Source organism: Panthera pardus, unplaced genomic scaffold, assembly GCF_024362965.1.
Source record: "Panthera pardus isolate Hobbes unplaced genomic scaffold, ASM2436296v1 HiC_scaffold_229, whole genome shotgun sequence".
Classification (NCBI taxonomy): Eukaryota; Metazoa; Chordata; class Mammalia; order Carnivora; family Felidae; genus Panthera; species Panthera pardus.
The window spans coordinates 33,993-48,873 of NW_026526798.1; the positions used below are offsets into that span (position 1 = coordinate 33,993).

The following is a 14,881-nucleotide window of genomic DNA, read 5'->3' on the forward strand; positions in this document are numbered from 1 at the left end:
GTGAGCATCCTATGGCTTTATATTTCTTTATGTCGTATTAGCCCCTTGGTGTAGGCCCGGGGGACTCCTAAGCTCATCCCCCACAGTGAACATCTTCTTTTGTCGTCAAAAAGAAAACAAAACATAAGCCTGTTAACAATTAGTGGGTGACGCCATGAAACTTACATTCTAGCTTCTATTTTCCAGTGTGGAGTCTGGGTGGAAAATACTTTCTCAATTCAAGGAGATTGAAGAAGTCTGACTGTGCACTGTAGATAGGGACAGCCCTAACAATGGACTACAGCGAGGAATGTGAGAAATGAAGGATCACAGGGTGTCTGACTTGGGAGGCCCTAAAGAGAGTCTCATACATTCTCAGTGGGAACAGTCATCACGGCCATGTGCCCCTGCAGCCAGTCAGCTGGGGGACTCAGCTGGAGAGGGAGCAGTATGTGGATTTGAGGGGGTGGGTGGTCAGTGAGGCGGGTGGGACTAAACCTCGAGGGGTATGTGGGATGGATTGTGATCATGCTAATGATCACCCAGGATTTTAAGAAAGTGAGGAGGGATAGGGAGTCTAAGGAAGTGAAGAAACCAGCAGGAAAAGGGAGAGAGAAAATGCCATTTCTTCCATGTCTTAAGTATCCTCTCGCCCACCCTCATATTGGACAAGAGGGAGTGGTATCTGTCTCACCAGGCCTCCTGCCTTGTCTCCTTGACACCAGAGTAGAAGTAGAAAGAAATCAGTTGTGATAATAGCCAAAGTATTAAATGACAGCTGAGGGGCCCCTGGGTGGCTCCATCAGTTAAATATCTGACTTCGGTTCAGGTCATGATCTCATGGCTACTGAGTTCAAGTGCCATGTCGGGCTCTCTGGTGACAACTCAGAGCCTCCAGCCTGCGTCCCATTCTGTCTCCCTCTCTCTCTGCCCTTCCCCCACTTGTGTTCCGTCTCTCTGTCTCTCAAATATGTATAAACTTTTAAAAAATTAAAAAAGAAAGACCGATGAAAGAGTCTCCCTCACTCTCTCAGGTAGGATGATTCTCTTCTACTTCCTGCACAGCTCAAGACCTATTTGTGCTCATGGAAAAGAATGAATGAGTATATGAATGAGAGTGATAAAAGTTTTCAGAGAACACAATATAGAAGAGTACATCTTCAGTTTGGTAAAGAAAACTATGAAACACCTTCCTTTCGGTGAACACACACAGAGATGAAGCACTGAAAGCTTTCCCACCTCGGGTAGGGAGCAAGGCCACCATGTCCTATCTCAACACTGCTGTTCCACATAGGACTGGATGTGTCTGTCAGAACCATAAGGCAAGACAAACAATGAGAGGCATTCAGATGAAGAAGAACAAGAGACAATTGTCCCATTTCAGGTGAGAGAATGACCTACAGGAAAACTACAAAGGAACCTACAATTAGGTATGCAAATATATAAATTCAAAGAGTCATAAATAATTTTGGAAACATTTTAGAATAAAGATCAATATAGAAAGATCATATAGATGTATCCATACTAGCAATAAACAGGTGAAAATAATTAAAAAAAAACTTAAAACCACTCGATGAACTATTTAGGGGCATATTTCACAAAACAAGTACAGGCCACAGGTGCTGAAATCTGGACAATGCTGGTAAATGTAATCAAAGTGGATCTAAAACAAGGAAAGATAAGTTCCGTTCATGGATTAGAAGACTCATTATAGTAAATATGCCAGTTCTTCCCAAATTGGATAAAAGTGTGCTTGAGTTCTTATCCTAGCAAGTCAGGGTGGTATGGATAGAGGATAGACACATTGGCCAAGATAACAGAACATAAAACCCAGAAACGGACCCACAGAATGAAGGATAAACAATTTTTTTCTTTTACAAAGTTGGAGAAGCCTTTCAGAGGAGAAAGGATGGACTTTTGGACAAATGGCCACAAAACAGTTGGATATCCTGAGCGAGAAATGAATCATACTTAAAACTCACTTTATATGTATTAAAAATTACTAAAAGGATTATAGAAAAAAACTATAAACCTAAAGCTGTAAAATAAAAGGAGAAAATATTCAGGATCTAGGGTTTCTATAAAAAAGTTTAGGCAAGACACTGTCAGGATAACCCATGAAAAAACAATAAAAGAAAAACAAAAAATGACACTTGTTAAATACAACTTCATCAAATATAAATGCATTGTATTTCCTTTTCTTCTTAAGGTAGTAAGCCAAGGAAATTACCTAAAAATATAGAAGATTAACATAATACTCAATTTATTGGAAAGTAGTTGGAATCCATTGCTGTAAAGCACAGGAGTTTTCAAATATTCACGAGATAGACATATTCTCAATTGTAGGCCAGAGGAGGGACATGAGGTCTGGAATATCTTCTGCAATGAACTGGCAATTTACCATTTAATTGAGGTAAATGCCTCCACATCCTATGGACTAGGGCTTCTTTGGAGACTGAAAAATGCTACATTGAACATGGGCAGCACTATAGGGTCACATTATCCAAGAGGCAGCTCAATGATGTGTGAATAAACAGAAGTGAGGAAACCCGCTGGGCTCTCAGGGCTGTGAAAACACAGTGGGGTGTGTGCCCTTCAGCCAGGAGGGGGCGCTGTGGGACTGCCATGGTGTCCCTACACAGGGGCTCAGTGAGGACCATACACAAAAAGGAACCTGGGACTGGGGACTGGGCCTGTACTTCCTGAGGGAGACTCAGCAGCTGTGACCCTTCTGGTGTGGCAGAGTCCCCACTTAAGCAAGGACATGCATGTTGTCTCAATAGGTGCTTCCTTACAGGGGTCTCCCCAGTGGTGAAGCCAACCTCCATCGTCCCCAGTATGTGATGTGAGGTGGCAAGAGTGACAGCTGACAAAGATATTCAGTGTGGAACCCTGTAGGAATGCACACGAGGGAGGTGGGCTTCTACCCACAACCTGGAGAAACGGTGTCCCTGTGTCCTCAGTGCTGAGGGAGCTTCTGGGAAAGGAAAACTCTCAGACCAGAGAGGAAGCAAGGAAGGGGGAAGAAGTCGGCCTCCTGCACAGAACTGGCCATGTGTCAATGTGGACCCATCGCTCTGTGGCCCTGATCCTCATCTGTGTGGTTGTACAAGAGTCACCACGTCAGTGCTGCCCCATCAATAATAGCCAAGGGCGCTGTGGACAGACTCACTATGCAGAGCCAGAGGAGAGCACAGTGTGTCCTCAGGGGATCGGAGGCCACACAGGGGACACCTGGCCTGTCCCGAAGGAAGGGGATGGTGGACAGAGCAGTGGGAAGGCAGGAACTCTGATGAGATCTGCTCACCATGTCACATATGCTGTGTGTGACCACCAGGGGGTGGTCGTCACCTGCTTCTGAGGGTTGGCCATGATTAGAGCCGGGACCTGCACCTGGACAAGGCCTGTGTCCTCTGCTCAGGACTCCAAACTGTGACCTCCCCTCTCCTGGCATGGCCCCAGAGACCACCTCCCCGTCCAACCCACCTGACATCCTCAGGCAGAGGGACTTGACCCAGGGTCAGTGAAGTGTCAGAGAGCTGCTGGTCTGATTTGCATGGATGGGCCCTCCCTCTCTCAGAGGATGAAAAGGGGAAGGAAGGGATTAGAGGAGATCTGCTCAGCTGTGGATCCACAGAAGGCAGGGTCGGTGATGACCTCCACCATGGCCTGGTCCCCTCTTCTCCTCACCCTTCTCATCCACTGCACAGGTGACTAGATGAGGGAACAGAGGAAGTTGTCAAGGGAGGACACGTGGACCTTGGATTCTCCTCTGGTTTCTAGAACCCAGCATTATGCTCTCTTTGTCTCTCCCCTTCCAGGTTCCTGGGCTCAGTCTGTGCTGACTCAGCCGCCCTCAGTGTCTGGGGCCCTGGGCCAGACGGTCACCATCTCCTGCGCTGCAAGTGCCAACAACATTGGTATTGTTGGTGTGAACTGGTACCAGCAGATTCCAGGAAAGGCCCCCAAACTCCTCATCTATGCTAATAACAGACGACCCTCAAGTGTTCCTGACAGATTTTCTGGCTCCAAGTCTGGCAACACAGGCTCCTTGACCATCACTGGGCTCCAGGCTGAGGACGAGGCTGATTATTACTGCCGGCCTCTTGACATTACTCAAGGTGCTGACACAGTGCTCCAGGCCTGTGGGGAAGTGAGACAAAAATCTGCTGTTCCCACAGCAATGGGACTTCCTGTGCAGCCCTGACCTTTTGGCCAAGTCAAGTGCTTCTTTGTTTGTTTCGTACAAACTAGGGTCTGAGACACTCCACAAACCATATGTCTACAAAGTCTTTCCACATTCTTTGCAATTCCTCCCTGAAGCCTGTCTTTCGGATCAATATACTGTGTGATTTTCTCAAACTGAGCACAAATTCCTGGGTGCCAGGGGCAGGCTGCCCTGAGGACAGGGTCCATGACAGGTCACAGCAGAAACAGGAACACAAATCCAGCTCTGTCTGAGTCAGGACACATCGGGAATGTCCGCTATGTGTCCTGGTAACAAAAGCTCCCACTAATTGCCCCTAAATCCTCATCTATTATGATAGTTGGATGCATTGTGGATCCTGATTCCCTCCTTAGCTCCATGTCTAGCTCCATGCTGCTCCATGTCGCAGCAGGTGCTACCTCCCAGGGCTCCCCGGGCAGGAGTTCCACCCCCATCCTCCCCAGTGTGTGGTGTGAGCTGAGCTCCAGCACCAGGGCTCAGGGAGGGGCTGGGCAGTCACTGGATGGACCTCATTTGCATGCACAGCCCCTCCTGCGGCAGAGGGTGGAGGAGAAAGGAGGCCTGGGGCGGCCCAGCCCAGTGTGGGGACCAGGGTTCTGTCACCTTGGCCTGGGCGCTGCTCCTCCTCCTACTCCTCCTTCACTGCACAGGTAGGGACAAGCCATATGGACACAGGGTGCTCCCCACAACACCCTCCCTCTGCTCAGAATCCTGAATTTTGGTTTCCATTTCTAGCCGAATCCGCAAAGGGTGTCCGTGTTTGCCGGTTCCCTGTCCCAGCCTGTGCTCACTCAGCCACCCTCCCTCTCTGCATCTCTGGGAACAACAGCCAGACTCACCTGCACCCTGAGCAGTGGCTACAGTGTTGGCGGCTACCATATATACTGGTACCAGCAGAAACTAGGGACCTTTCCCACGTATCTACTGAGATTCTACTCAGACTCAGATAAGCACCAGGGCCCTGGGGTTTCCAGCCGCTTCTCTGGGTCCAAAGATGCCTCGGCCAATGCAGGGCTTCTGCTCCTCTCTGGGCCGTAGCCTGAGGACGAGGCTGACTCTTCCTGTGCTACAGCTCATGGCAGTGGGAGAAGCTTTGGCTACTCACAGTGACTCAGATATGGAGAAAGTGAGTCAAAAACCCCTGGGTCCACAGACCTTGTGTCTGAGCCTCTGTTATTGGGAAGCTTCTGTGAGGCTCCTGTGGGGGAGACACCTCTATGGTGAGAGCTGTCCTTGAGGAGGAAGGACTGACACACAGATGATGCTCTTGCCTGAGACAGCACACGTGTCCCAGGAGCCCACACGAATCAGGGAATGGAGCCCAACTGCACATGCCCCTGGGTCTGGAGAAACTTAGCAAGAACAATTATTTTACGACCAAAATCTCTGGCTCTCCCTCTAGTCATATCTCCTTTACTACTCGCAGAATATTCACTTCACACACTCATGTTCATCAATTATATGTTTTGTATCTGTTTTCCCACATCTAGAAATTCTTTGGGATACACAGTGAGTGTCCTACAGTTTAACTGAATTTAACGCTTAGTTTATCTGCGGGGAGATAGTGTCAGATCCACAGGTGAAGGGCTCAGCACCCGGAGGCTGCTCCCCATTTTGATGCCAACAACAACTAGTAGATGGCCTGTACCCTCTGTCCAACGTGGCTACACGTCGAAGGTTTCCACGACTCCCTCCTCAGGTCCATTAAGGTGCCAGATCAACTCACAGAACTCAGGGAGACACTGACTCCTTTTGTCAGCTCATTAAAGATATGAAGGGGACAGGTGAACAAGTAATGAAGAGACACCTAGTGCTAGGTCTGGGAGCGTCTCGAACACCAGAGCTTCAGTCCCTGTGGAGTTGAGGTGCCTCTGTTCTGGGAGTGGATGTGTTCACCAAACCGGACACTCTTCAAACACTTTACTTTGGGATTTTATTGAGAAATTGGGTAGACGTGATTGGACATTAACTGCACTGTCAGTCTTCCCTCCCTGTCTCAAGTATGAGGGGGTGAATAATTGCAGGCTCTGATCAAGGCTTGGTCTTTCTGGGGACCAGCCCCATCCAGGAGCCATCCAGAAGCCCACCCAGAGTCATGTCATTAGAACTAAGATGCTTCTAATGCTCTTGTCACTTAGGAAATGACAAGAATTTCAGAAACTGTGTCAGGATCCAGGGCGCAGGGACTCTTATATAGTTTCTAAGATCACACAGTTTGATTGTCTCAACTGGACAAGGTGAACTAGACAGTCATGTTCATCCACAAATCTCAGGCCAGAAACTGTGACTCTTGTGTTACTGACGACACATCTATACTCGATATGTTAATAAGCACCTTGGTCATAGACACAATTTTCTCTTTCACCCATCTGACAAAAAGTGAGTCACAACGTCTTCAGGCTCACCTCATCCCCTCCCCCTCCCGACACAGGCTCCTCTTCTCCCTTCTGCTCCTGCCTCCCTCAGGCCTTCAGTCTCTCCGCATGGCTCTTCAGGTCTCAACCCCATCTCTATGTTAGGATTTCAGAGAGAAGTAAAATCTTACAGTAATTTCCTCTCTCTAGGGTTCATCTCTAGGGAGGAGAAGTCACAGATATTGGACTGGCAGGAAATCCCCTCATCATCTGATTTTCGCTCTCATCTCTGCTTATAGTTTCCATGCCCACCAGCCTCAGTAAATCTCTGTAATTTGACAACAACATTATTGTGTTTGTGACAAATGAAGGTTCATTCAGCCTTTGAGTATTTGCCCACAAAAGCCATTAGTACAATGACTTTTCCCCCTTCAAACTTACTGAGGTTCCACAAAAGGTAACTGTTGACCTAGCCAACAAAGGAAGGATGGGCTACATAGTTCCAGACATGACAAATTTTCCTGTTTTTGAGAATATTTGTTTCCGAGGCCATCAGGAGACTAACGCAGCCACACAATTTTGTTCCAATCATTGAGGTCTCACGTATTAGCCTTTTTCCAAAATAAAAAAGGCACTCTTTCATGGTCACCTCCAAGGAGGCATCCGGGGACCTTGGGGGCATAGTGGGGTGTGGCTGTGCTGTGAAGGGCAGGAGGAAGGGACTGTGTTGTCACTCCTGTCTTGTGCTTCCTGAGACCTGAACCCACAAATGTGGGATATGTATCTGTTGGGGTGAAAATGGACTGAAGACCCATCCCCAAGATCCAATCCAAATTCATGATTCAATGGAATTCCTATCAGAACTAATCTGCACCAAATTCCTCTTCCTTGTGTACATTCCATCCTTGTGCAAGGGAAGTGACCTTCAAGACACTAGCCTTCTTTAGCTCCAAGCTCCAGAACACAGGAGGCTCTTTAGAGAGCCAGCCCCAGCGATGGATTTGCATGGAGAACAACACTCAGGGAGTGGAGAGAGGACATTAGAGGGACAGGGGTACACTTGTCTACGTAGTTGGCCTCTGAAGGAAAGACTTCCTGAGGATACATGGAGCATATTCTCTCTCTCTCTCCTCTCTCTCTCTTTCTCTGTCTGTCTTACACACACACAGACACACACACAGATGCACACACACACACACACACACACACACACACACACACACATCTCTCCTCTGAATGTATAGTGTCCTAGATGCTTCAGTTTCCCAGCTTCTCTTTCTCTCCAGAAATCATAGTCAACATGTACTCAAACAGTACCACCAGGGTCAGAATCCCAGGAGGCAGAATCCCCATCATCAGAAACACCAGCAACATCCAGTGTGACTGGGGTCCTGTCACAAGGGCAACAAGCACATGCTCTGAACACCTCCTCTCCTGGGACAAGGTTGATTCTCGGGAATCCCAAGGAGACTCTCTGTTCCATGGGTAGCTCAGTCCCCGACACTCTCTGTGATCCAGCCAGCCCCCAAGGCTGATCAGTTCATTGATTCTGGAACAGCAGCTTCATTGATGCTCCCACGGAGCTCAAGGTACATGAGGACATGTGGGGGTCACTGCTTCAGTCTTTCCAGCGACACCTGCACCAATCTGGATCTCTGCTGAAAATTCTTCTGTCCCAACCAAGGGCCACAGTGACAGTGACCTCAGGGACACAGTTCCCCTTATCGCCATCTCTCCATCAGTCACATATGGAATCTTTGACAGAAAGTTTTCAGCCCACTTGGCCTCAGATAATAAAAATTCATTCCTCTACTCATGGATTTCTGAATGAGCTTTTTTTCTATCCTGAATATGCTGGACACAAAGAACAGAGGTAGAGCTGTGTTCACCCCAGAGACAAGTCTGACCCCAAATCGCTTTTCCTGGAAGCTCCCTCAGTGCTTGGTAATTGCATCACAGAGATGGTTCTGGAATTCATAGAAATAGGTCCCTCATGGGATTTCACTGGACATCATGTTGGGCTCTCCTACCTGCAGAAAAATTCCACCATGCTATACTAATGACAAAGAAAACATGATTTTTGAAAAACTTTATCGACTCCTATTCAACCTCCAAGAGAATGCATCCCTTCTACATTGTTCCCACAATTTCTATCTATTTTTCTCTGTAGTAAATACAGATCTGTGAAAAGTATCCTAGTGATTGTATCTGCATATTCATAAGAACATTGTCATTGAGTTTCAATCATGTCACTGAGAGAATTTTTTTACACAAAAGCATACACCCATTTATTTTTTAAAATTATTTTGTTGTATTTTTTTCAATATGAAATTTACTGTCAAATTGGTTTCCATACAACACCCAGTGCTCATCCCAGCAGGTGCCCTTCTCAATACCCATCACCCACCCTCCCCTTCCTCCCACCCCCCCCCCCCCATCAACCCTCAGTATATTCTCAGTGTTTCAGAGTCTCTTATGGTTTGGCTCTCTCCCTCGAGTTCTCTCCCTCAAACTTTTTTTTTCTTCTCCTCCCTCATGGTCTTCTGTTAAGTTTCTCAGGATCCACATAAGAGTGAAAACATATGATATCAGTCTTTCTCTGACTGACCTATTTCACTTTGCCTAATACCCTCCAGTTCCATCCACATTGCTGCAAATGGCCAGATTTCTTTCTTTCTCATTGCCAAGTAATATTCCATTGTATACTTAAACCACATCTTCTTATCCATTCAGTACTTGGTGGATATTTAGGCTCTTTCCGTAATTTGGCCATTGTTGAAATCGCTGCTATAAACATTGGGGTACAAGTGCCCCTATGCCTCAGCACTCCTGTATCCCTTTGGTAAATTCTTAGCAGTGCTATTGCTGGGTCATAGGTAGATCTATTTTTAATTTTTTGAGGAACCTCCACACTGTTTTCCAGAGTGGCTGCACCAGTTTGCAACCCTCAGTGAAAGACGGTTCCCATGTCTCCACATCCTCTCCAGCATCTATAGTCTCCTGATTGGTTCATTTCAGCCACTCTGACTGGTGTGAGGTGGTATCTCAGTGTGGTTTTGATGTGTATTTCCCTGATGAGGAACGACGTTGAGCATCTTTCCATGTGCCTGTTGGCCATCTGGATGTCTTCGTTAGAGAAGTGTCTGTTCATGTTTTCTGTCCATTTCTAAAGTACACACTTGGCTAAGTGGTGACTAATACATAAACTGTGTCATTTGATCCCTGTCAGAGCACCTGCTGTGGTCACTCCTTCCCTCTTGGAACTTCCTGCAGGTTTTGTCCTTGGGCTCTGGGTTCAGTGCCACACACAGGACCCCTGCAGACTTGTGTCTGTGTGCTGGGGGGACAGATCCTGGGAGGGAATCACTAACCACATTGTGTGGAGAACTGTTGTTTCAAATAAGCAGACATAGTGACAGATGGCAAAGATTTTTAGTGGACAGTGCCCCTAGGAATACACACAGTTGTTCCTTCCCACAGCACTGAGGACAGAAGGAGAGCTTCTGTTCAGCCTGTGGGAACCTCAGAGCAGGAGAGATCTGGAAACCAGGGAGGAAGCACATAATAGGAAAGAACACAGAATCCTACACAGAAGGGGCCACGTGTCCTTTGGTACTCATCACAGCTCCGGACATGATTCTGATCTAAGTGGCATTTTGTAGAAATACCACCTCAGTCCTGACCCATGAAACATACAGGGAAACATGGCCTGGCTTTTCCGGAGGAGTCTGAGGAGAGCAGAAAGTCTGGTTTGAGGATATGGGAGGCTACCCAGAAGGATACCTGGCCTGGCCCTAGGAAAGGGGCAGTGGACAAAGCAATGGGGGACAGGAGCTCCTTTTATGGGCTCTGGTTACCATTTTGCACAATGATGTTTCTGAGTCTGGACACAAGGGGGGTCACAGGGCCCATTTCTGAGGGTTCAGGGGTGATGAGAACTGAGACCTGTCACTTGCACTGCCTGTGCCTTCTGCTCGAGACTCATAACTGTGACTTCTGCACAGTCTGGCCCCACACAGCCATTCCTCTGCCCACCCCCTGACATCCACGGGCAGAGGCACCTGACTCGGGTCCAGTGAGGGCTCAGAGAGCTGGGGAATCATTTGCATGGACAGGCCCTCCCTCTCTCAGTGGATAAAAAAGGGAGAGATTAGGGGAAGTCTGCTCAGCTGTGGGGCACAGCAGACAGGACTGGTGATGGTCTCCACCATGTCCTGATCTCCTGTCCTTTTCACCCTCTTCACTCACTGCACAGGTGATTGGATGTGGGGACAGGCAAAGAGGCTCTGGGAGGACACGTGGGCCCTGCTTCCACCCTCTTGTGTCCAGACCCCTGCTTCACCCTGTCTGTGTCTCTCCATTTTCCAGGGTCCTGGGCCCAGTCTGTACTGACTCAGCCATCCTCGGTGTCAGGCTCCTTGGGCCAGAGGGTCACCATCTCCTGCACTGGAAGCAGCTCCCACATCAGTAGCAATTTTGTGAGCTGGTACCAAAAACTCCTAGGCAAAACCCCCAAAACCATAATCCTTTGGGATGATAGCAGACCCTCGGGGGTTCCTGAACGATTCTCTGGCTCCAAGTCTGGCAGCACAGGCACCCTGACCATCACCAGGCTCCAAGCTGAGGACGAGGCTGATTATTACTGCTCAGCATGGGATGATAGTCTAAGAGCTCACACAGAGCTCCAGGCCCGTGGGCAAGTGAGACAAAAACCTGCTGTCCCCACAGAAATGGGACTTGCTGTGTAGCCATGACATTTTGGCCCCATCGGCTGTTTCTTTGTTTGATATCAGCTGAGGTCTGTCACCCGCCTCAAAGAATTTGTCTACAAATCTTTCCACATCCTCTTAAATTTCTCCTTGAAGCCTGTCCTGGGGAGCAAGATATTTTCTGATTTTCTCAAACTGAGCGCAAATTCCTGGGTGCCAGAAACAGGCCACCCTGAGGACAGTGACCATGTCACGTTAGGGCAGAAACAGGGTCACAAAATCCAGAGTATCTATGGCTGATTCGTACATTTGGGTGTTTTGAAATGAGTCCCTGTCCGTTCCCATCCGTGCTGAGATCCAACCAGTGATTTTTGGTATCCACTTGCTATTTGTTATTCACTTTGTTAATACTTACTTGCAGAAGGATATTGAATGATAATGGTGTTTAGGTCACATTAGCCTGTTCACCTTGTAGAAATGTCCTCCCCTCCACCACCCCATTATTTAATTCCCTGGTTGTGGGAGTGAGTTCTATACGTGTAGGAGAGAATGTGCTATCACAATATAAAGGCTTCTGTTTCCATTTTATGTGGTTTTTATTAGGACTTTGCTTTCAATTTTTCAAAGAATCTTTCAAGGTCTACTGAGATCATGGGATTTTCATCTGTTTATTTACTAATATGATGCCTTATCTTAGAAGATTTATTAATACGGAATCCCACTCTATATTTGCAATAAATCACGTATAGTCACTTTATATGACTATTTTAGTCTGATAATGGATTCTCACTATTGATATTTTATATTTAGAACATTTGCATCAATATTTCATAATATTCTACAATTTTCCTTTTTCTGTACTTTTAAAACAAATTTTAATCTTACTTTATGACAGAGGGAGACACAGAGCGTGAGCACGAGAGGGGCAAAGATACAGGGAGACAGAGTCTGAAGCAGGCTCCAGGCTCTGACCTGTCAGGTCAGAGCGGGATGTGGGGCTCAAACTCAAGAGCCAAGCCTTGAGATCATGACCTCAGCCAAAGTCAGACACTCAACAAAGTGAGCCACCCAGGCACCCCCCTTTTTCTGTATTTTATATATCAAGTGTATGTATTTCTTTCTATAAGAATATATATATTTCTTTCTATAATAATATATATATTATTATACTATATATATATATATATATATAGAGAGAGAGAGAGAGAGAGAGAGAGAAGTGCAAACAAATGAAACTATGAAACTATGAACTCTGAAAGTTGTTAGTGTATTTTGTGCAGTTAACCACATATTTTGCCTTTTTATGGAATAGTTCCTAATAATATTGTCTTTTTTTTCCTAAGGAAATTGGTCTGTTTATTCATTTTTTAATGGAACCATTTTTACTTCTTCTTAAATTATGTTTTTAATTTATTATTAAAAGAGGTTGACAGTATGATTTTTCCACTTTTTATTTTTGTGCACATGCCATTTCCCATTTGCATACTTGTGTATTATTCACTTCCATGCAAAAGCTAGTAAGTGGGTTGTTCTGCATTTAAAAACCTGATTCTGAAGTACTAATTAGATTCAAATACACGTTATGATTCTGTGGACACCAGGGGGCGCTGTGGCCTGACAAGAGAGCAGAGACTGATGCCCCCCTCTCTTACACATGGAAAGAGCCCGAGCCTGCTTCAATAGGAATGGGAGCAATGACCCTTTCCCCAAGTATGATTCTCCTGCACTGTGACCCATCTAATCCCATGGGAAAACCGGGTGCTGATCTTCCTTCAGCCCATAGGAAACCCAGATCATCTCTTCCTTTCCCTTGACTAGAACCATCATCAGCCCAGAGTGATGCAGGGGCCAGACATGCCCCATATCTGCATGAGTGACTCCATTCCCAAGAACGAAGGGAAAGAAGGAGAGAAATCCTGTCCTCAGTCCCCATGGTGGCCCTCAGGAGGCTGTACTGTCATATTTCCTGTATGGCTCCATGTTAATTTGCAAAATACAATGCATATGAGAACATTACTTGCTACCCAAGTGCAGCTCAGAGAGAAGTTCCTGCCCTCACTTGCAGAACGTGGTTTCCCCACCCCCCCAGCCCCACCCCATGCAGGATTCCAGAACTGCCATCTGCTCCTACTCTGGAATCCAGAGCAGCAGGAGCTGCAAAGTCAGCAAAATTACGGTCCCTGCCCAGGTGACCAAATGTCAGGGAGGGCAGGTGAGGGCGGGACTCTTCCGATGGGAAGAGAGGCTGTAGGTTGTCCTGAGAGGAGTCAGGAGGTGGAAATCTCCCAAAATGGGAGACACAGGTGAGTGACCGATGACAGCTTGTTCAGCTCACAGCGGCGTCTCTGACCTGAGAGTGGCCTGAGCTGTGACTGGATCAATCTTCCTACAGGTTCTCTGTGCCTGTCCATCTTCCTTATGCCCTCAGACATTCATTCCGCTACATTCTGCAGGTTCCTCAGACACTCCTCTGTGGAGGGGCAGGGGCTCTGCGTGGGGAAACTGCAATGAACCAGGCAGAGGGGGTCCTTTCTCTCTGCTTTAGATATTCTCCTAATCCCCCCCTTCACTTCCTTGCTTCACCTTCTCTCCTCTCCAGGGCATCCACCAAATCTTTGAGCTCCTTCCCATCTCATGATTGACTCATTTCCCCTCACTCTCATCACCTGTCATTCCCAGAGGTGGGATAGGCCCACACATCATAGGAAGGACTGATGGTTTTTGGCAACCTCCTTCCCTACGGATTCATATAGATGGTCCCCATGAACCCTGAACATAAATTACCCTCTGGTGAACATCCTTGAACGTTTGTCCGTGTATGTGTCATATGCTACTGATACCTATGTACACTTGACATTAACACACATGTCAAATGCTATCTTGTATTTGAAAATATGCACTTTATGGTTACTGGACTTTTACTATAGAGGACAAATACTTAATGATTTCTATAACTTGTTAAAGGGTATTGAAAAATGCCTCAGTAATGTAGCAATGAATCGATAAAATAAAAGTATAATTACCAGGGAATAATTTATAATCAGAAACTTATAGGTTACTAACTGCACAATCCCTGTGTAAATATAAAAGAAAAGACGAATAATTGGAGTGGAATACGTTTTTTGTCTCCACCTTCAAATAATCCAACAGTCCAAGGTGGGTGTCAAAGCTAGAGGGCTTCTTTTAGATGATGTTGATCTAAGAGAAGAGGAATAAGGGTTCAGAGAGGAGGTGTGGAGAGATGCTGGAGGCTGGAGGAAGGAGTGAGAACTGGCCAGCCAGCAGAGAGGCGCTGGGTGCTGGGAGGTCTGGTGTCCTCTCCCAGGGGCCAAACCCTGAAGAATCAGAGTTCTGGAAGCAGAGCTCTCCTCTCAGTCCTGACGGAACCACTGGGGCAGGAACACAGAGACGGCTCCTTCCTGACCCTTCGTGTTACTCCCTCATTGTACCAGTCAGAGATTAGTTGGTGCTTATTAAATATATGTTTCACAAATAACTATACAAGTTCTGAAATATATAAATGAGTTATTATTTCCCAAACGAAAAAAAATCTTTATGCTTTTCTGTTTCCCTATAAGAAATGGAGGCAGCACAGGATCCACTTAGTTCTT

General features: G+C 46.7%; 1 long non-coding RNA gene and 1 gene segment (V, D, J or C); both read left to right on the plus strand.

Annotated features, from left to right (window-relative positions):
• Nucleotides 1-3,584: 3,584 nt before the first annotated feature.
• LOC109261599 (immunoglobulin lambda variable 1-40-like) lies at nucleotides 3,585-4,201 on the plus strand. The segment is given in 2 exon segments: nucleotides 3,585-3,689; nucleotides 3,801-4,201. Coding segments are annotated over 2 exon segments (444 nt in total).
• A 6,535-nt stretch (nucleotides 4,202-10,736) lies between these two features.
• Nucleotides 10,737-11,028, plus strand: LOC128772665 (uncharacterized). The gene is made up of 2 exons (XR_008416815.1): nucleotides 10,737-10,816; nucleotides 10,930-11,028. It is a non-coding gene; the product is annotated as an uncharacterized LOC128772665 (long non-coding RNA).
• Nucleotides 11,029-14,881: the final 3,853 nt, after the last annotated feature.